The following is a 23,418-nucleotide window of genomic DNA, read 5'->3' on the forward strand; positions in this document are numbered from 1 at the left end:
TTGTGACTTGGTCACCGGGGGTGGAGTGGGGGGGGGGGGGGGGGTGCAAACCCAAGCGGAGGACCAGCACTAGAGGAATAAAAAAAAAAGAGATTCTGATGAAATGTCACTGACCTGAAACATAACTCTGTTTCTCTCTCTCCACAGATGCTGCCAGACCTGCTGAGTATTTCCAGCATTTCTTATTGTTGTTATTTAACTTGCTTACCTTTAGAAAGGTGAAAATGGCCCACGCTAACATCAGCAGCCACAGCCACAAAAGATTCGACTGCCATAGAGCTGAGGGGAAGATGAGGAAAGTAGCAGGTTAGGACTCAGATCGTGAGTCTTTGGAATTCCCTTCCTCAAAAGGCAGTGGATTCTTGATAAGCAAGGGGGTGAAGGTTATTGGGGGTAGGTGGGAATGTGCAGTCAAGGTTACAATTAGATCAGCCATGATCTTATTGAATGGCGGAGCAGGCTCGAGGGCCGAGTGGCCTACTCCTGCTCCTAATTCATACGTTCGTATGTAATCTATTATTGCCCCTTGAGAGGGCATAGAGATCACAAGGTGGTTTCAACAATTTACATTTATATAGCACCTTTAACATAGTAAAAGAAAATCCCAAGAAGTGCCATAAGTACGTTATGAAACAAAATCTGACACTGTGCCACATAAGGAGATATTAGAGCAGATGACCAACAACTCGGTTAAAGAGGCAGGTTTTAAGGAGCATTTTAAAGGACGAGAGAGAGGCAGAGAGGTTTAGGGAGGGAATTCCTGAGCTTAGGACCCAGGCAGTTGAAGGCACGGTCGCCAATAATAGTAATTAAAATCGGGGATGTCTATCCATGTAGGCTGAGGGTAAGAGGGCAAAGTGAGTCTTGCAAAGGTCATTGGGCTGGAACCTTTGAAAGCCCCAGTGCCATGAGAGGACATATTCTGACTCTCTGCCATTTTGGTTCCGAACAACTGGTCCCATCATTTAATGCATCTTTCACTTCAAAAGCATTCTTACCTTGGGTTCTTGTGCCCAATTTCGCGATCAAAGTTCCTGCTGTTGACAACTTCTGACTTCCACTCGGTATCTAAACAACAAATGTTGTGGGTCACATTTCCTGCTGATGATATTACCCAACTGCTGATGAAGCTAGTGGCCGTTTGTGTCTCCACAAAGAACAGAAGCTGGGAGAACGAAGTTAAGCTGCGTGTATCCTGTCTCGCACCCAGTCCAGCCTCGTCCATCAGCCCTGACCTCGCTGACCAACACTGGCTCCCGGTCCACCAACACCACCAATTTAAAACCCTCATGGTCCAGTTCACCTCTTCAGGGAAAGCTCATTAGTCCCTGCGTGATCGACATCAGCTATCCGCCCAGCAAAGCATCAATTTTAAAATTTTCATCCTTGTTTTCAAATCCCTCATGGTCACGCCCCTCCCTATCTCTGTAACATCCTCCAGTCCAACAACCCTCCAAGATCTCTACTGCCCTCCAATTCCGGCCTCTTGCACATCTCCAGTTTTTAATCGCTCCACCATTGGCAGCCGAGCCTTCAGCTGCCTGGGCTCTAAGCTCTGGAATTCCCTCACTAAACCTCTCCGCCCCTCTACCTCTCTTTCCTCCTTTAAGTTGCTGTTTAAAATTTGAGGAGGTTACAGAGTTAAGGAGAGGGTAAGATAATGGAGGGATTAAACAATTGAACTCTTACTGACCTGAACCTGTGTTTATTTATTAAACCTGCTAGCCATAAAGCAATGCACTGCGGGTCACACAGTAGGACACCTCTTTCATATAAAACAAATGCATCAATTGACTCAACAGTAAAGCAATGGCACAGGAGATGTGCTAGCACTGACTGAAACAAGAATTGAATTTCTGAACAATTAGGACTTACTGTAGGAATATCTCGTCTCGGTCTTCTTCTCACCATCCTCTTCATAGTCCCTGGGGATAAGGTTGCAGCATTTAATTCCTTACGCTCACCGCACAGTGACAGCTCAAATCTATGAAACTGATGTAGCCTTTCAGGCCTGTTTTCCTTCCCCCAAATCTTTCTCACTTTATCAGCTGAAAACCGCAGCAAACATCTGATAGAATTGCAGAGCAGGCTGGAGGAGCTGAATAGACTACTCCTGTTCCTACATTCACTGGGTTACACTGAGTCTATAGCTCAGAAACAGGCCATTCGGCCAACTGGTCTGTGCTGGTATTTATGCTCCACACCACTCCATTTTATCTCACCCCATCAACATATCCTTCCATTCCTTTCTTCCTCATGTATTTACCTAACTTCCCCTCAAATATATCCGTTCACCTCAACCACTCCCTGTGGTAACGAGTTCCACATTCTCACCACTCTCTGGGTAAAGAATTCCCTATCGGATTTGTTGTCCATCCATAACTGCCATTGAGCAGTCTTCTTGAATACAACTGAGTGGTTTGCGAGACCATAATCAGAGGGCAATTAAGAGTCAACCACATTGCTGTGGGTCTGGAGTCACACGTAGGCCCAGACCGGGTAAGGACGGCAAATTTCCTTCCCTAAAGTGAACCAGATGGGTTTTTATGAAAATCCAATAGTTTCACAGTCACCATCATTGATCTTTGGCCTCCTTGTCTCGAGAGACAATGGGTAAGCGCCTGGAGGTGGTCAGTGGTTTGTGCAGCAGCACCTGGAGTGGCTATAAAGTCCAATTCTAGAGTGACAGACTCTTCCACAGGAGCTGCAGATAAAATTGGTTGTCGGGGCTGTTACACAGTTGGTTCTCTCCTTGCGCTTGTCTTTTTTCCTGCCAACTGCTAAGTCTCTTCGACTCGCCACGCTTTAGCCCCGCCTTTATGGCTGTCCGCCAGCTCTGGCGATCGCTGGCAACTGACTCCCACGACTTGTGATCAATATCACAGGACTTCATGTCGTGCTTGCAGACGTCTTTAAAGAGACAAGGACGGCCGGTAGGTATGGTACCAGCGACGAGCTCGCAGTACAATGTGTCCTTGGGGATCCTGCCATCTTCCATGCAGCTCACATGGCCAAGCCATCTCAAGCGTCGCTGGCTCAGTAGGGTGTATATGCTGGGGATGTTGGCCGCCTCGAGGACTTCTGTGTTGGAGATACGGTCCTGCCACCTGATGCCAAGGATTCTCCAGAGGCAGCGAAGATGGAATGAATTGAGACGTCGCTCTTGGCTGACGTACGTTGTCCAGGCCTCGCTGCCGTAGAGCAAGGTACTGAGGACACAGGCCTGATACACTTGGACTTTTGTGTTCTGTGTCAGTGCGCCATTTTCCCACACTCTCTTGGCCAGTCTGGACATAGCAGAGGAAGCCTTTCCCATGCTCTTGTTTAACTCTGCATCAGCTTTTTGATATCAGCTTTTTATTCCAGATACATTTATTTAATTGAATTTAAATTCATCATTTGATTTCATTTCATTTGAACTCATGTCTCTGGATCATTAGTGAGGGTAAACAGAGAGTAATGGTGAACAGTTGTTTCTCAGACTGGAGGAAGGTATGTAATTGGGTTCCCCAGGGCTCAATATTAGGACCACTGCTTTTCTTGATCTGTATTAATGACCAAGACTTGGTTGTGCAGGGCACAATTTCAAAATTTGCAGATGACACAAAACTTGGAAGTATTTGAGAGGAGGATAGTGATAATCTTCTAGAGGACATGGACAGGCTGGTGGAATGGGCGGACATGTGGCAGATGAAATTTACTGCAGAGAAGTGTGAAGTGATAGATTTAGGTCGGAAGAATAAGGATAGGCAAAACAAGGATACAATTCTAAAGCGGGGGCAGGAGCAGAGGGATTTGAGGGTATATGTACACCAATCATTGTATGTGGCAGTGCAGGTTGAGAAAATGGTTAAAAAGGCACAAGGGATCTTGGGTTTTATAAATAGAGGCATAGAGTACAAAAGGAAGGAAGTTATGGTGAACCTGTATAAAACACTGGCTCACACTCAACTGGAGTATTGTGTCCAGTTCTGGGCTCCACACTTTAGGAAGGATGTGAAGGTTTTAGAGAGGATGCAGAAAAGATTCACGAAAATGGCTCCACGGATAAGAGACTTCAGTTATGTGAACAGATTGGAGAAGCTGGGGATATTCCCCTTGGGGAAGGTTGAGAGGAGATTTGATAGAGGTGTTCAAAATTATGAGGGGTCTGGACAGAGTAGATAGAGAGAAACTGTTCCCATTGGCAGAAGGGTCCAGAACCAGAGGACACCGATTTAAGGTGACTGGTAAAAGAGCCAAAGGCAACATGAGGAAAAATGTTTTTAACAGTGGTTAGGATCGGGAATGCACTGCCTGAGTGTGTCGTGGAGGAAGATTCAATCGTGGCTTTCAAAAGAGAATTGGATAATTATCTGAAGAGAATAAGTTCGCAGGGTCACGGAGAACGGGTGGGCGAGTGTGACTAGCTGAGTTGATCATGCAGAGAGCCAGAACAGATTCCAGGGGCCAAATGGCCCTTCTATGCTGTAATCATTCTATGATTTGTCCAGGTCTCTGGATTACTAGTCCAGTAACAATCATTGTGCTACTGTACCCTACATATATTTACGGCCCCTGATTTTGAACTCACCCAAAAACAAAAAGATTTTCTCTATGTCTTTCCTATCAAATCCTTTCAGAATTTTAAAGATCTTTATCAGGTCACCCTCAGCCTTCTCTTTTCTAGAGAAGAGAGTGCCAGTCTGTTCAGCCTTCCCTGATATATACTGTCAGTCCTTAGTATCATCCTTATAAATCTTTGTTGCACTTTCTCTAGTGCCTCGATACCTTTTCTATAACATGGGGATCAGAACAGTTTACAGTGCTGCAGCTCCAAGTGCGGTCTAACCAAGGTTCCAGACAAATAACTTCTCTGCTTTTCAATTCTATCCCTATAAGAATGAGCCCCAGTGCATAATTTTATTTTATTTTTAAATCGTCTTAATCTGTGCCACTGCTTTTAGTGATTAATATTACCCAAGCAGTATACTGAGGGTCTAAACGGGGTAATGGAGCAGAGGCATCTAGTGGTACATATTTACAAATCATTAAAAGAGTGATGCAGGTTAATAAGGCCATAAAACTTGATGTTTCTAGTTCCAGGGGCACCAACTGGTATCTGGAACCTCACCTCAAATATTTGAAAGAGAGATCAAGAGCAGACAAAGTAAATCAGGGAAGTGGAGGGTTGGAGGAGAAGCCACTAAACAGCAGGAACCAGAAATCGGGCCAATTGTTCTGCCCCATTCCCCAGGGACAGTCCCACTGTCACCCGAGCAAAGGTCACCAGGCTGAGCACTGGTCAAGGAACCAACCTGGGTCAGGTCCCACTCAGCACACTATCCAGTGCCTGTATTCCCACTGGCACCTTCTGAGGGGATGCCAAGAAAGAACTTGCATTTTTATAGCGCCATTCACATCCTTGGGACGTCCTAAAGCGTTACAATTAATGAAATACTTATCGTAGCACAGTCACTGTTGTAGGAAATGCGCAGCCAATCTGTGCACAGCACGTTCACACAAACAACAATGTGATAAGGACTAGATAATTTTTTAGTTTTTTTAGTTTTAGAGATACAGCACTGAAACAGGCCCTTCGGCCCACCGAGTCTGTGCCGACCATCAACCACCCATTTATACTAATCCTACACTAATTCCATATTCCTACCACACCCCCACCTGTCCCTATATTTCCCTACCACCTACCTATACTAGGGGCAATTTCTAATGGCCAATTTACCTATCAACCTGCAAGTCTTTGGCATGTGGGAGGAAACCGGAGCACCCGGAGGAAACCCACGCAGACACAGGGAGAACTTGCAAACTCCACACAGGCAGTACCAGGAATTGAACCCGGGTCGCTGGAGCTGTGAGGCTGCAGTGCTAACCACTGCGCCACTGTGCCGCCCTATCGAGTTCCCAAACCTGGATAATATCCAGGCTTGGGCTGATAAGTAGCAAGTAACATTCGCGCCACACAAGTGCCAAGCAATGACCATCTCCAACAAGAGAGAATCTAACCAACTCCCCTGGACGTCCAAAGGTATTACCATCGTTTAATCCGCTATCAACATCCTGGGGGTTACCACTGATCAGAAACTGAACTGGACCAGCCACATAAATACTGTGACTACAAGAGCAGGTCAGAGGTTGGGAATTCTGAGGTGAGTAACTCACCTCCTGACTCCCGAAAGCCTGTCCACCATCTACAAGGCACAAGTCAGGAGTGTGATGGAATACTCTCCACTTGCCTGGATGGGTGCAGCTCCAACAACACTCGAGAAGCTCAACACCATCCAGGACAAAGCAGCCCGCTTGATTGGCACCCCATCCACAAACATTCACTCCCTCCACCACCGATGCACAGAGGCAGGAGTGTCTACCATCTACAAGATGCACTGCAGCTACGCACCAAGGCTGCTTAGACAGCACCTTCCAAACCCGCGACCTCTACCAACTAGAAGGACAAGGGCAGCAAATGCATGGGAACACCACCACCTGCAAGTTCCCCTCCAAGTCACACACCATCCTGACTTGGAACTATATCGCCATTCCTTCACTGTCACTGGGTCAAAATCCTGGAACTCCCTTCCTAACAGCACTGTGGGTGTACCTACCTCACATGGACTGCAGTGGTTCAAGAAAGCATCTCACTACCACCTCCTCAAGGGCAATTAGGGATGGGCAATAAATGCTGGCCTGGCCAGCGACGCCCACATCCCATGAACAAATAAATTTTAAAAATCTGTTTTTGTGATGTTGACTGAGGGATAAATATTGGTCAGGACACTGGGGAGAACTCCCCTGCTCTCCTTCAAAACAGCAGCTAATTTGCACACAGCAAGCTCCCACAAACAGCAATGTGATAAATGACAAGATAATCTATTTTTTGACTGAAGGATAAATATTGAACAGGACAAGGGGGGAGAGCTCTCCTGTTTTGTCCCACACAGTGCAATGAGATCTATTATGTTGATAAATGTGGCAGCCAATTTGTGCACAGCAAGATCCTACAAGCACAAAAATGTAAAAGATCCCATTACATTATTTGAAGAACAGGGGAGTTCTACCTGGTGTCCAACATTTATTCCTCAACCAACTTCACGAAAACAGATGATCCAGTCATTTAACTCATCGTTGTTTGTGGGAACTTGCCGTGTTTCTTACATTACAACAGTGACTACACTTCAAAAGAGTACCTCATTGGCTGTTAAGCACTTTGGGAAGTTCCGAAGAGGTAAAAGGCGCTACAGAAATGTAAGTCTTTTATTGTGTGAGAGCCTATACATTGCTTCAGACAAAGCCTTGATGCTTGAATTCGCCCTGCTCCACCTCACTGACCTCGAGTCACCATATTCCACCCACTGGTACATTTCCACACGACGCTGCAGCTTAACCACGTGGACCGAAATCCCATAGTTTGGGTCGTACAGTGGCTGCAAGAAAGGAAAACACAACAGCTGTGAGCAAGGCACCTCCCGAATGCTCCTCGCTGGATCCCGAGTACCATTGAACCCAGAGAGTCACAATAGATTCTGCAAACCAAATAGCAAACTCTCCACTGCAACAACAATAACTTGCATTTATATAGCACCTTTAACATAGTCAAAATATCCCAAGGTGCTTCGCAGGAGCGGTTATCAAATAAAATGTGTCACGGAACCACCTGAGGCGAACACAGGTTGACGGATAGAAAACTTGGTCAAAGAGGTGGGGCTTAAGGAGCACCTTAAAAGGAAAGGTAGAGAGGTGGAAAGGTGTAGGGAGGGAATTGCAGAACTTAGGGTTCAGGGAACTGAAGGCACGGCCGCCAATGGTGGAGCAATTAAAATCGGGGATGTACGAGGCAATAATTGGAGGAGTGCAGATAGCTCAGAGGGTTGTAGAGCTGGAGAAGATTAGGGAGTGGTGAGGCCATGGAGAGATTTGAAAACAAGGATGAGAATTTTAAAATTGCAGTGTAGGCCCTGCAGAGACTAATAAGTCTCCCTGAAGAGACGAGTTGGGTCTAGACTGTAGCCCAAACCCCCAGCACGGGGGTTCATGCTAATAAATCAGCAGCACCAATGGGACAGAACAGGAAATGGCACAAGGTGCCACAGAAAGTGGGCCATTCGTGAGGGGGGAGGGCAAGAAGGACAATGTCACACGTGATAATCGGGGAGTGGGGGGGGGGGGGGTTACACCTTCTACTCATTACACAGGGGCAGCAATTACACCCAACTAGTCCATCCCTTTTAGATAGATCTAAAACCCACCCGCAACCTCTCCCCAAACACCCAATCCCACCCTCTCCCCATATCCCTCAGCGGTCCCTTCTTACACCGAACCTCCTCAGGTTTAACTTGTCTCCCTCGGGATTTGAACCCATTACCACAGGGAACTATTTTTTTCGAAACAGAATATTCCTCACTCACTTGCATTGTCATAAGGGATCCCGACAGATGCACCAATTTCCCGTCATTTTGAGGTAATGGAGTGAAGACGTCATTCAAGATCACCACAAGGGAAAGGCCCTCTTCCAGGGAATTCCGAGTCCTGACGCATCTTCCCTGCACAAAAAGGAGGGTTAAATGCCATTGATCGTGAGTGAGGTGTGGAGGAGAAACGGGAACAAGAGGAAGTCACTCGCTGCTGGGCACAACAGATGAAGTCAGTAACAACCTTTTTAAAAATTCATTAACTGGATGTGGGTGTCACTGGCCAGGCCAGCATTTATTGCCCATTCCTCACTGCCCTTGAGAAAGTGGTGGTGAGCTGCCTTCTTGAACCGCTGCAGTCCACATGGGGGAAAGGCCTGCTCAAGTCACAAAAGAAAACCCCGACCTGAACCAGACAGAACCACATCGGACCCGAGCCCAACCTGGCCCGAGTCCCTCCATTTCCCCCCGCGCCCGACCCGACCCCCGGAATGTTCCCTTCACTTACCTTCTGACTCCCAATCTTCAGGAAGCTGCAGCGTGAGCGTGATGACGTCATAGAGATGCTCACTGCGCAGACTCAGGGTTTCATTCTTTGACGTCCCGGACTCCCAGCTCAGGTAAGTTTTTTTTACTTTAAACACTTACCTGCAATTCTTGCTGTGTGTGTCTGACCTGGACCCGGCCCGACTCTGAAAGCCGGACCCGGAGGAGCAACCCGGCACAACCCGGACCCAACACACGTCGTCGGGTTCGGGTCGGGTAGCAGGCCTTTAATGTGGGGTGGGTTCACCCACAGTGCTGTTAGGAAGGGAGTTCCAGGATTTTGACCCAGTGACAGTGAAGGAACGGCGATATAGTTCCAAGTCAGGATGGTGTGTGACTTGGAAGGGAACTTGCAGGTGGTGATGTTCCCATGTGTCTGCTGCCCTTGTCCTTCTAGGTGGTAGAGGTCGCGTGTTTGGAAAGTGCTGGAGAAGGAGCCTTGCACATAAACTTGCATTATAAAGCACCATTAATGAAATAAAATATCCCAAACCACTTCACAGGTATGTAAATCAGATAACAAGTGACACCGAGCCAAATAAGGAGATAATAGGACAGGTGACCAAAAGCTTGGTCAAAGAGGTAGGTTTTAAGCAGCACCTTAAAGGAGAGAGAAGTAGAGAGGCGGAGAGGTTTAGGGAGGGGATTCCAGAGCTTAGGGCTTAGGCAGCTGAAAGCAGGACCACCAATGGTAAAGTGATTAAAAATCAGGGATGCTCAGATATCGCGGAGGGTTGTGGAGGTGGAGCAGCGATAGGGAGGACACGAGGCCATGGAGGGATCTGAACGAGTGGATGAGAATTTTAAAAATCGATGCATTGCCAGACTGGGAGCCAGTGAGCACAGGGATGATAGGCAACATTCCTTCTAATTTTACTTGTGCTTGTAGTATATTCCGGATTACTGCTCTGCCAACACCAACCACCCCCCCACCCTCCCACCCACATAGCTTAGAGGGAACACTGGTGATACGTGACTAGGACTTGGTGAGTGTTAGGATACAGGCAGTAGAGGTTTGCAACAGCTCAAGTTGTTGGAGGGTGGAAGGTGGCAGGCCAAACAGAAGAGTTTTGGAGGTAACAAAGGCATGGACAAAGGTTTCAGCAATGGATCAGCTGAGGCAGGGGCAGAGACAAGCGATGCTATGGAGGTGGAAATAGGTGGTCTTAGTAATGGCACGGACGTGGAGTCAAAAGCACAGCTCTGGTCAGTCACACATCCAACACAGGACCCGAAAGAGATCAGGCATACGCATTCTCACCCTTCAGAAACGATGGTAATGTTGAAGGACCACATGCTCTAGATTCATTTTGGCCCCTTCAGCTTTCTCAGTCAACATTTCTCTGTTGACTTTGTTTATATTATTGAGACATTTGAGCAATAAACAGGATAAAACCCACAGTGCAGGATGCCAGACAAGGTTAGTGGTAGTGCAGGGCATGGTATTGATAAGAAGATTAGAGAAGCATGGGTAATACAGTATTCACGGGTGATTTCAATCTGCCTATAGACTGGGTAAACCTAATGAGCACTAATGCTGTGGAAGACGAGTTTCTGGAATCTGTTAGGGATGGTTTTCTACAGTAGTATGTTGAGGAACCGACTAGAGAACAGGCTATTTTAAATCTAGTATTATGTCATTACGGCTGCTTAATAATCTTGTTGTAAAAGAAACCTTAAGGATAATATTGTAGAATGTTACATTATGTTTGAAAGTGAGGTAGTTCAATCTGAAGCCAGTGTGTTAAATTTGAACAAAGGAAATTATGAAGGTATGAGAGGCAAATTGGCTGAGGTGGATTGGGAAAATACATTAAAAGGTATGACAGTACATAGGTAATGGATAGTCTTTAAAGAATTATTACATAGTTTACAGCAACTATACATTCCTTCAAGGCACAAAAACCCCAAAAAGAAAAGGCAGTTAACCGTGGATAACAAAGGAAGTTAAGAATTGTATAAGATTAAAAGAAAAGGCCTATAAAGTTGGCAGAAATGGTAGTAAACCTGAGGATTGGGAGGATTTTAGAATACAGCAAAGGAGGACGAAGAAACAGATAAAGGTAGGGAGAATAGAATATGAACAGCAAAAAACATAAAAACAGACTGTAAAAGCTTCTATAGGTACATAGAAAGAAAACGTTTGGCGAAGACAAATGTGGGTCCATTACAGGCAGAGTCAGGAGAATTTATAATGGGGAATAGAGAAATGGCAAAGAAACTAAATGATTGCTTTATGTCTTTCTTCACTGAGGAAGCTACAAGAAATTCCCCAGAATTAGAGATCCAAGGGATTAGGGAGAATGAGGAATTGAAGGAAATTAGTATTAGTAAGAAGGTTATATTGGAGAAATTAATGGGGCTGAAGGTTGATAATTCCCCGAGGCCTGATATTCTACATCCCAGAGTGTTGAAAAAAGTAGCTATGGAGATAGTGGATGCATCAGTGAACATCTTCTAAAATTCTATAGATTCTGAAACCGTTCCTGCAAATTGGAAGGTAGAAAATGTCACCCCACTATTTAAGAAGGGAGGGAGAGAGAAAACAAGGAACTACAGACCTGTTAGCCTTACATCAGTACTAGAGAAAATGCTGGAGTCTATTCTAAAGGATGTGATAAATGGACACTTGGATAATAATGATCTGATTGGGCATAGTCAACATGGATTTATAAATGGGAAATTATGTTTGACAAACCTGTTGGAGTTTTTTGAGGATGTTACTAACAGAAATAATAAAGGGGAGTCGGTGGACGTGGTATACTTGGATTTTCAGAAGGCTTTTGATAAAGTCCCCCACAGGAGGTTGGTTAGCAATATTAAAGCACATGGGATAGGAGGTAATATACTGGCAGGGATTAAGGATTGGTTAACAGTCAGAAAGCAGAGAGTAGGAATAAACGGGTCATTCTTGCGTTGGCAGGCTGTGACTAGTGGGGTACCGCAGGGATCAGTGCTTGGGCCCCAGCTGTTCACAATATATATATCAATAATTTGGATGTGGAGACCAAATGTAATATTTCCAAGTTCACGGATGACACAAAACTAGGTGGGAATGTGTGTTGTGAGGAAGATGCAAAGTGGCTTCAAGGGGATTTGGATAGGCTTAGTGAGTGGGCAACAACATGGCAGATGGAATATAATGTGGAAAAATGTGAGGTTATCCACTTTGGTAGGAGGAACAGATGTGCAGAGTATTTCTTCAACGGTAAGAGATTAGAAAGTGCAGATGTACAAAGGGACCTGGGTGTCCTTGTCAATAGGTCACTGAAAGCTAACATGCAGGTGCAGCAAGCAATTAAGAAGGCTAAGGTATGTTAGCCTTTATCGCAAGAGGATTTGAGTACAGGAGTAGTGAAGTCTTGCTTCAATTGTATAGAACCTTGGTTAGACCGCACCTGCAGTACTGTGTGCAGTTTTGGACCCCTTACCTTAGGAAGGATATTATTGCCATTGAGGGAGTGTAAGGAAGGTTCACCAGACTTGTTCCCGGGATGGCGGGACTGTGAAGAGAGATTGGGAAAACTGGGCCTGTATTCTCTAGCGTTTCGAAGAATGTGAGGTGATCTCATTGAAACCTACAAAATACTTAAAGGGATAGAGTGTAGATCTAGGTAAGATGTTTCCCCTGGTTGGGGAGTCTAGAACCAGGGGACACAATTTCAAAATAAGGGGGAAGCCACTTAGGACAGAGATGAGGAGAAGTTTTTTTACTGACAGGGTTGTAAATCTTTGGAATTCTCTACCCCAGACGGCTGTGGAAGCTCAGTCATTGAGTATGTTTAAAGTAGAGATTGACAGATTTCTAAATACAAATGACAGAAAGGGATATGGGGATAGTGTGGGGAAAAAGGCATTGAAGTGGATGATCAGCCATGATCATATTGAATGGCTGGGCAGGCTTGATGGGCTGAATGGCCTACTCCTAAGTTCAAACAGCAATGTGATAATGATCAGATAATCTGTTTTAATGATGTCAGTTGAGGGATAAACACCACCCCAAGACATTCTGGAGAGCTCCCAGCTCTTCTTCAAAATAGCACCATGGGATCTTTCACATCCACCCGAGATGTGGCACTCTATAGTGCAGCACTCCCTCGGTACTGGCACTGGGAGTGTCAGCCTGGATTACGAGCTCAAAAATCAGAGATTCATGGAATAGACAGCACAGAAGGAGGCCATTCAGCCCATCAAGACCGCATCACCTCTTTTGTAGAGCAATTCAGTTAATTCCACTCTCCCACCCTTTCCCCTCATCCCTGCAATTTTCTCTTTCAAGTATTTATCCAATTCTCTTTTGAAGGATACTATTCAATCTATTTCCACCACCCTATCAGGTAGCGCATTCCAAATCCTAACCACTCAATGTGTAAAAAACTTTTTCCCTCATGTCACCTCTTGTTCTTTTGCCAATCACCTTAAATCTGTGTCCTCTGGTTATCAACCCTTCAGCAATGGAAACAGTTTCTCTTTACTTATTGGATCTAAACCCTTCATGATTTTATCGAATCTCCTCTCAGCCTTCTCCGCCTGGAGAACCCCAGATTTTATTTTAAGGTGGTGGCGAGCCACCTTCTCGAACACAACTGAGTGGCTTGCTGGACCATTTGAGAGGGCAGTTCAGAGTCAACCACATTGTTGTGGGTCTGGAGTCACCTATAGGCAGACAGTAGATTTCCTTCCCTAATTGACGTTACTGAACCAGTTGGGTTTTTATGGCAATTTGATAGTTTCATGGTCACCATTACTGAGACTAGCTTTTTATTCCAGATTTATTTAATTAACTGAATTTAAATTCCCCAGCTGCTATGATGGGATTTGAATTCATGTTGCCAGATTGTTAATCTAAGCCTCTGGATTTAATGCATAACATAACGAACTGTGCGATCATACCCCGGTTGCTCTCAGTAACTGGAAAAGCTCACCCTTCCCCCGCCCCCCGTAACATTCTAGTAAATCTCTTCTACACCCTCTCCAAAGCATCGACATCCTTCCTACAGTGAGGTGCCCAGAATTGGACACAATACTCCAGCTGGGGCCTAATCAGTGTTTTAGAAAGATTTAGCATAACATTTTTTTTATTCGTTCATGGGATGTGGGCGTTGCTGGCCATTTATTGCCCATCCCAAATTGCCCTTGAGAAGGTGGCTTTTATACTCCATGTTTCTATTTATAAAGCGAAGCATCCCACGTGCTTTGTTAACCTGTCCTGCCACAGGGACTTGAACCCACCACCTTCTGACTCAGTGACAAGACAGAGCTACCCACTGAGTTATGCCCACGCCACTGTAACAGATGCCTGTCCAGAGATCAGCAAGCAGCCCAATCCCTGCACCTACCTCATTGGTGAAGAGGAGATAGAAAGAGAAAAGGAAGGCAATCAGTCCCACCAGCATGCCCCCCGTGGTCTCCCCAAGACGCTCCAAGAAGCCCGGTTTCCTCTGAGTTGTGACCTTTACATGCTCATCCCTGTTGTTCCCTGAGTGCTGCAAAAACAGGACAGAGGATCAGTCAATACAACTTAAACAAGAACCATCAATGCAGATGAAAATACAAGGCATTTAAACAGTGGTGATCCAATTTTTATTACTGGGATGTGGGCATTGCTGGCAAGGTTGACATTTCCAGTTGCCTTGAGAAGGTCCTGCGCTGCTGGAAGCAGGTGTAACACACACTGAGGGGTTTGATTTTTTTTTTACTCATTCATGGGATGTGGGCATCGCTGGCCAGGCCAGCATTTATTGCCCATCCCTAATTGCCCTTGAGAAGGTGGAGGTGAGCTGCCTTCTTGAACCGCTGAAATTCATGTGGGGTAGGTACCCCCACAGTGCTAGCGGTTAGATACAACTGAGTGGCTTGCTAGGCCATTTCAGAGGGCATGTAAGAGTTAACCACATTGCTGTGGGTCTGGAGTCACATGTAGGCCAGACCAGGTAAGGACAGCAGATTTCCTTCCCTAAAGGACATTAGTGAACCAGATGGGTTTTTACAACAATCGACAATGGTTTCATGGCCATCATTAGACTAGCTTTAAATTCCAGATTTATTAATTAAATTCAAATTCCACCTTCTGCTGTGGTGGGATTCGAACCCTTGTCTCCAGATCAATACCCTGGGTCTCTGGGCTACTAGTCCAGCGACAATTCCACTACGCCACTGCCTCCCCAACGGGGGAGTTAAGAGGCAACCACATTGGAGTGGGACTGCAATCACATACAGGCCGGTGTAAGGTCATTCCAGTTGGGCTTTTAGAAGAATCCAGCAGCTTTGATAGTCACAAACAAAAACAAGAAATGCTGGAACCACTCAGCAGGTCTGGCAGCATCTGTGGAAAGAGAAGCAGAGTTAACGTTTCGGGTCAGTGACCCTTCTTCGGAACTGACAAATATTAGAAAAGTCACAGATTATAAACAAGTGAGGTGGGGGTGGGCCAAGAGATAACAAAGGAGAAGGTGCAGATTGGACCAGGCCACATAGCTGACCAAAAGGTCACGGAGCAAAGGCAAACAATATGTTAATGGTGTGTTGAAAGACAAAGCATTAGTACAGATTAGGTGTGAATATACTGAATATTGAACAGCAGCAAGTGCAAACCTGAAAAAAAACCTGAAAAAAACAGTGGGTAAGCAAACTGAACAAACTAAGATGAAATGAAATAAATGCAAAAAAAAGATAGTAAAAAATGTAAAAAAGAATGTAAAAAAAAGGAAGAAAAAATAACTAAAAATGAAAGTAAAATGGGGGGCTGTCATGCTCTGAAATTATTGAACTCAATGTTCAGTCCGGCAGGCTGTAGTGTGCCTAATCGGTAGATGAGATGCTGTTCCTCGAGCTTGCGTTGATGTTCACTGGAACACTGCAGCAATCCCAGGACAGAGATGTGAGCATGAGAGCAGGGGGGAGTGTTGAAATGGCAAGCAACCGGAAGCTCAGGGTCCTGCTTGCGGACTGAGCGAAGATGTTCCGCAAAGCGGTCACCCAGTCTGCGCTTGGTCTCCCCAATGTAGAGGAGACCACACTGTGAGCAGCGAATACAGTATACTACATTGAAAGAAGTACAAGTAAATCGCTGCTTCACCTGAAAGGAGTGTTTGGGGCCTGGGATAGTGAGGAGAGGGGAGGTAAATGGGCAGGTATTACACCTCCTGCGATTGCAGGGGAAGGTGCACTGGGACGGGGACGAGGTGGTGGGGGTAATGGAGGAGTGGACCAGGGTGTCGCGGAGGGAACGATCCCTTCGGAATGCTGACAGGGGAAGGGAGGGGAAGATGCGACTGGTAGTGGCATCACGCTGGAGGTGGCGAAAATGGCGGAGGATGATCCTTTGGATATGGAGGCTGGTGGGATGAAAAGTGAGGACAAGAAGGGTCACTGACCCGAAACGTTAACTCTGCTTCTCTTTCCACAGATGCTGCCAGACCTGCTGAGTGATTCCAGCATTTCTTGTTTTTGTTTCAGATTTCCAGCATCCACAGTATTTTGCTTTTATTTTATAGCTTTGATAGTCATTTTGTTTCTCTCTGGTACTGACCGATATATGCCCTGATTTATTCAATCCGCTCTCCCACTGTGGAATTTGAATTCATGGGCTCTAGGTTTAACAGTCCAACACCACAACCACTGCAAAGCAGTTCTTCACAATCCATTATCTTGATAGAATATGGTGGGGGTGGGGGGAAGTGGCGGGGGTGCAAGGTGAGGGGGCTGCAGGACCTTGGTTAGCCACTTCCTAACAAGTGGGGAGCGTTGGGGGGGAGAAAATATCAAAGCTGACAGTCACTGTGCCCAGGAGGAGGGAAGCTTTGTTTTCTCAAATACAAAGCTTTGCCACGTAGGCTGGGCTGTAACAGTAAAAGCCGACAGAACCCCCTTCCCCAGGGAACATCTAGGAACAACTTCACATTACAGAAACACAGCAAGGTTTCCAATTCCAGCTCACATTAATCACCAAACAACACATTTACAAAACTGAATCTGTCGTTTTTAACTTACATTAGCTCTCGCCATCGTCTACCTCCCAATAACACTGAACTACACACAAGACCCTATCAATACTGAACTCTGCCTCTCCAGCACCTTCACTTCCGGCTTCTGCTTGAAGGATACATTGCACGCATGCACAACCATGGAGGAGGGCGGTGCACGCTGGGAGTTGTAGTCCTCTCCCGGTGGCTGCTGGGTGTTGTAGTCCTCCAGCAGCTTCTGCTGGTTGCCATGGCAGCAAAGTTTAGCCAGGGATAACTCCAGTGAATAACAGAACCTAATACACAATTATTAAAATACTTTATTGAACTATATTATCTCATATTGATTTTATTACACAGTTTAAGGAGTTGACTGAATATAGGGACATAAAAGAGACCTCAATATTTAAATATGAGGGATTAATGTGCCCTTCTGCTTGGAATGATGCAACTTCTTTGGTCTGAGTCTAACCTTGCTGCACACCAGGGAGTGGTTGGTGTCGCAGTCCGCACTGTGGAAGCTGCGTGTGATTTGAACACTGTTTAAGGCGGCTCGCCTTGTGACAATGAGGTCTAGCTGGTGCCAACGACGTGATCTTGGGTGCCTCCATGAAACCTGGTGACAGGGTTTAGTGTGAAAGAACGAGTTGGTGATGCAGAGGTTATGATAGGTACACAACTCAAGCAGTCTCTGCCCGTTCTCATTCATCCTTCCAACGCCATAGCGCCCAAGGCAGGAGGGCCATGAGTCATGGTCGGCCCCAACCCTGGCATTAAAGTCCCCCAGCAGGAATAGGTGTTCGGTGTTGGGGATGCTGCTAATGATGTTATGGAGTTGTTCATAGAACTGGTCTTTAGCTTCAGGTGCGGAGCAGTGTTGGAGCACAGATGCTGAGTAGGTGTACTGGACCAGAGGTGGTGAGCAGTCGGATGGACAGTATGCGTTCCGAGCCATTTGAGGGAGGCTCTATCATGCTGAGCAAGGAGTTTCTGATGGCGAAGCCCACTCCATGCTGTCTTGGTTCTTCAGGATCCCTGCCCTGCCAGAAGAAGGTGTAGTCTTGCTCTGCTAGAGAGCCACTCGCGGGGAGGCGAGTCTCCTGAAGTGCTGCAATGTCCACATTGAATCTACTGAGCTCGTTGTTAATGATGGCGGTCTTCCGAGAATCGCTCCCTCGGTACTGACCCTCCGACAGTGCGGCGCTCCCTCGGTACTGACCCTCCGACATTGCGGCGCTCCCTCGGTACTGACCCTCCGACATTGCGGCACTCCCTCGGTACTGACCCTCCGACAGTGCGGCGCTCCCTCGGTACTGACCCTCCGACATTGCGGCACTCCCTCGGTACTGACCCTCCGACAGTGCGGCACTCTCTCGGTACTGACCCTCCGACTGTGCGGCACTCTCTCGGTACTGACCCTCCGACAGTGCAGCACTCTCTCAGTACTGACCCTCCGACAGTGCGGCACTCCCTCGGTACTGACCCTCCGACATTGCGGCACTCTCTCAGTACTGACCCTCCGACAGTGCGGCACTCTCTCGGTACTGACCCTCCGACATTGCGGCACTCTCTCAGTACTGACCCTCCGACAGTGCGGCACTCTCTCGGTACTGACCCTCCGACATTGCGGCACTCTCTCAGTACTGACCCTCCGACAGTGCGGCACTCTCTCAGTACTGACCCTCCGACTGTGCGGCACTCTCTCGGTACTGACCCTCCGACAGTGCGGCACTCTCTCAGTACTGTATTGTAAAGTTTCGGGGATATTATGGGCTGTTTTTTGCTGCTTTGAATCGGGTGATTAATATTGTCCCGCCCTCGCTCTGTGATTGGTTGGCGGGTTCTTGCCGTGCGCGGGGTGAGTTGGGAGCCGGAGGAGTCATGTCCTACTGCCGGCAGCAAGGTGAGAGAGGCCGGAGCACCGGGGCCGGGGGGAGAGGGAGCGGGAGGCCGGCACCGGGGAGAGAGGGAGCGGGGGGCCGGGGAGAGAGGGAGCGGGGGGCCGGGGAGAGAGGGAGCGGGGGGCCGGGGAGAGAGGGAGCGGGAGGCCGGGGCACCGGGGCCGGGGAGAGAGGGAGCGGGAGGCCGGGGCACCGGGGCCGGGGAGAGAGGGAGCGGGAGGCCGGGGCACCGGGGCCGGGGAGAGAGGGAGCGGGAGATCGGGGCACCGGGGCCGGGGAGAGAGGGAGCGGGAGGCCGGGGCACCGGGGCCGGGGAGAGAGGGAGCGGGAGGCCGGGGCACCGGGGCCGGGGAGAGAGGGAGCGGGAGGCCGGGGCACCGGGGCCGGGGAGAGAGGGAGCGGGAGATCGGGGCACCGGGGCCGGGGAGAGAGGGAGCGGGAGGCCGGGGCACCGGGGCCGGGGAGAGAGGGAGCGGGAGGCCGGGGCACCGGGGCCGGGGAGAGAGAGACTGATTGGAGGGATGTCGGGGTTGGGGAGGGGGTGTGAGGGAGGCCGGTGAAAGAGAGGGGGAGGATGAGGGGACAATACCCGGAGTTCGGGCACCAGGAGTACACCTGGAGTAGATTGGGTTCCTGCTTCAGGATTACACTGGGGACCATTGGGCAGTGAGACTATAGACAAGAGAAGCAAGAGAACACTGTACAGAGTACCCTGAGCAATGGAGTCTGGGCATAGGGAGATGATGAGGCCATTCAGCCCATCGAGCCATTTCTATCATTCACTGAGGTCATGGCTGATCTGTCATATAACCCCATCTGCCCACCTTTGTCCTTTAATACCTTTGGGTAACAAAAATCTATTAGTTTCAAATTTAAAAATTAATATTTGGTCGAGCATGAATTGCCATTTGTGGAATGGAGTTCCAAACCTCTATCACCCTTTGTGTGTAGAAGGGTTTCCTAGTGAGACCTGGATTAATGCTCTGGCGATTTGAGTTCAAATCCCAACATGTCATCTGGGAATTTAAATTCAGTTAAATAAATCTGGAATAAAAAGCAGGTCTCAGTAACAGTGCTCATGAAACTATCGTATTGTTGTAAAACCCAACTGCTTCACTAATGTGCTTTAGGGAAAGAATTCTCCCATTCCTACCCAGTCTGGCCTATGTGTGACCCACAGTTGTATCAAACTACTGCAGCAAAAAAAACACTGAGGGTGGACTGCAGTGCTTCAAGAAGGCAGCTCACCTTCCAAACCTGCGATCTCTACCACCCAGAAGGACATGGGCAGCAAATGTTTGGGAACACCACCACCTGCAAGTTCCCCTCCAAGTCACTCACCATCCTGACTTGGAACTATATCGTCATTCCTTCACTGTCGTTTTATCAAACTCCTGGAACTCCCTTCCTAACAGCACTGTGGGTGTACCTACCCCACATGGACTGCAGCGGTTCAAGAAGGCGGCTCACCACCACCTTCTCAAGGGCAATTAGGGATGGGCAATAAATACTGGCCTGGCCAGCAATGCCCAAGAACGAATGATAAGAAAATTCTCTCCCGAAAGCTCTGGTAAAGCCTGGCTACCTGACCCGAACCTGATTAGATTTGACTACATGTGTCAGGTTCGGGTCGTGTCGAAATTCCGAGTCCAGCACTTGGGGTCGGGTCGGACTGGATCTGCTTCCCTGAACCTATAGAATTCGAACAGTACTTGACAGGGTAGATGCAGGAAGGAAGGATGTTCCCGATGGTCGGGGTGTCCAGAAACAGGGGTCATAGTCTAAAGATACGGGGTAAACCATTCAGGACTGAGATGAGAAATTTCTTCAGACAGTGGTGAGCCTGTGGAATCTGCTACCACAGAAAGCAGTTGAGGCCAAAACATTTTATGTTTTCAAGAAGGAGTCAGATATAGCTCTTGGGTTTAAAGGGATCAAAGGATATGGGGGGAAAGGGGGAACAGGTTACTGAGTTGGATGATCAGCCATGATCATAATGAATGGCGGAGCAGGCTCGAATGGCCTACTCCTGCTCCTATTTTCTGTTTCTAGGAAGTCAAGGGATCAGCTTTACCCAGCATTCCCCACAATTCCATCTGCAGTAATAGCCTGCTACTGGAACAGATGAAGGATATTCATCTTGGGTTGGGTTCAGGGTGGTCGGGTTGGGTTTTAATTTTATACCCGAGCTAGACTTTAAGGTCTGGCTCTAATTTTTAAACTATGCCCCTTCGTTCGATACTCCCCAACCACTGGAAATAGTTTCTCTCTATCTACCCTATCTGTTCCCCTTAATATCTTAAAACTCTGATCCAATCACCTCTTAACCTTCTAAATTCCAGGGAATACAAACCTAGTTTGTGTAAGCCGGCTTTGCAATTTAATCCTTGGACCAGGTATCATTCTGGTAAATCTACACTGCACTCCCTCCAAGGCCAATATATCCTTCCTAAGGTGTGGTGTCCAGAACTGCTCCCAGTAACTCCAGGTGTGGTCTAACCAGGGCTTTGTATAACTGAAGCAGGGCTTCTACCCCCTTGTATTCTAGTCCTCGAGATATAAAGGGCAGTATTCCATTAGCCTTTGTGATTATTTTCTGTACCTGTTCATGACATTTTAATGATCTGTGTACCTGGACCCCACCCCCCCACCAAGTGTCTTTGGATCTCCACTGTTTCTAGCTTTTCACCATTTAGAATTTTCTATCCTTTTTAGGTCCAAAGTGGATGGCATCACATTTGTCTACATTGATATCCATTTGTCACAGTTTTCCCCATTCACTTAATTAATTGGTAGCACTCTCTCCTCAGAGTCACAAGTTCTGGGTTCAAGTCCCACTCTAGGGCTTGAGTACAAAAATCAAGGCTGAAACTCCAGTGTAGTACTGAGGGAGATGCTACACTGTTGGAGGTGTTGTCTTTTGGATGAGACGTTAAACCAAGGGATCTGCCTGCTTGGGTGGAATGTTTTTCGTTTAGGATGTGGGCATCACTGGCTAGGCCAGCATTTATTACCCATCCCTAATTGTCCTTGAGAAGGTGGTGGTGAGCTGCCTTCTTGAACCACTGCAGTCCGTGTAGGGTAGGTACACCCACAGTGCTGTTAGGAGGGGAGTTCCAGGCCAGTGTCCCAGCGACAGAGAAGGAACGGTGATATAGTTCCAAGTCAGGGTGCTGTGTGGCTTGGAGGGAAACTTGCTGGTGGTGGTGTTCCCATGCATCTGCTGCCCTTGTCCTAGGTGGTAGAGGTTGTGGGTTTGGAAGGCACTGTTGAAGGAGGAGCCTTGGTGAGTTGCTGTAATGCATCTTGTAGATGGTGCACACTGCTGCCACTGTGCGTCGGTGATGGAGGGAGTGAATGTTTAATGTGGTGGATGGGGTGTCAATCAAGCGGGCTGCTTTGTCCCGGATGGTGTTGAGCTTTTGAGTGTTGTTGGAGCTGCACCCATCCAGGCAAGTGGAAAGTATTCCATCGCACTCCGCTTTGGGGAGTCAGGAGGTGGTTTACTCATGCAGAATTCCCAGCCTCTGACCTGCTCTTGTAGCGACAGTATTCATATGGCTACTCCAGTTCAGTTTCTGGTCAATGGTAGCCCCCAGAGTGTTGATCGTGAGGGATTCAGCGATGGTAATGCCATTGAACATCAAGGCAAGATGGTTAGATTCCCTCTTGTGTGAGACACTCATTGCCTGGCACTTGTGCGGCGCAAATATTACTTGCCACTTATCAGCCCAAGCCTGGATGTTGTCCAGGTCTTGCTGCATCTGGACATGGGCTGCTTCAGTATCTGAGGAGTCGCGGATAGTACTGATCATTGTGCAGTCATCAGTGAACATCCCCACTTCTGACGTTATGATGGAGGGAAGATCATTGACAAAGCAGCTGAAGATGGTTGGGGAGGACATCACCCTGAGGAATTCCTTTAGTGATGTCCTGGGCCTGAGATGATTGATCTTCAACAACCACAACCATCTTCCTCTGCGCTAGGTATGATTCCAACCAGTGGAATGTTTTCCCCCTGATTATAGAGACATACAGAGTTATACAGCACAGAAACAGGCCCTTCGGCCCATCGTGTCTGTGCCGGCCATCAAGCACTTATCTATTCTATTCCCATTTTCCAGCACTTGGCCCGTAGCCTTGTAGGTTATGGCGTTTCAAGTGCTCATCTAAATACTTCTTAAATGTTGAGGGTTCCTGCTTCTACCACCCCTGCAGGCAGTGTGTTCCAGATTCCAGCCACCCTCTGGGTGAAAAATTTTTTCCTCAAATCCCCTCTAAACTTCCTGACCCTTACCTTAAATCTATGCCCCCTAGTTATTGATCCCTCCGCTAAGTGAAAAAGTTTCTTATCTATCCTATCAATGCTCCTCATAATTTTGTATACCTCAATCTTGTCCCCCCTCAGACTTCTCTGCTCCAAGGAAACCAACCCTAGCCTTTCAGTCTCCCGTCATAGCTGAAATGCTCCAGCCCAGGCAACATCCTGGTGAATCTCCTTTGCACCCTCTCCAGTGCAATCACATCCTTCCTATAGTGCGGTGACCAGAACTGTACACAGTACTCCAGTTGTGGCCTAATTAGCATTTTATGCAGCTCCATCAT

At 47.5% G+C, this 23,418-nt stretch overlaps 1 protein-coding gene across 1 annotated transcript; it reads right to left on the reverse strand.

Annotated features, from left to right (window-relative positions):
- Positions 1-208: 208 nt before the first annotated feature.
- Positions 209-17,062, reverse strand: LOC137363810 (transmembrane protein 43-like; the record flags this gene model as incomplete). The annotated part of the gene is made up of 7 exons (XM_068027366.1): positions 16,941-17,062; positions 14,288-14,434; positions 8,400-8,534; positions 7,324-7,418; positions 1,876-1,925; positions 999-1,068; positions 209-279 (listed from the first exon to the last, which is right to left on the reverse strand). Coding segments are annotated over exons 1-7 (583 nt in total), but the record flags the coding sequence as incomplete, so codon positions are not given.
- Positions 17,063-23,418: the final 6,356 nt, after the last annotated feature.

The sequence above is a fragment of the Heterodontus francisci genome, unplaced genomic scaffold (assembly GCF_036365525.1).
Source record: "Heterodontus francisci isolate sHetFra1 unplaced genomic scaffold, sHetFra1.hap1 HAP1_SCAFFOLD_2313, whole genome shotgun sequence".
Taxonomy (NCBI): Eukaryota; Metazoa; Chordata; class Chondrichthyes; order Heterodontiformes; family Heterodontidae; genus Heterodontus; species Heterodontus francisci.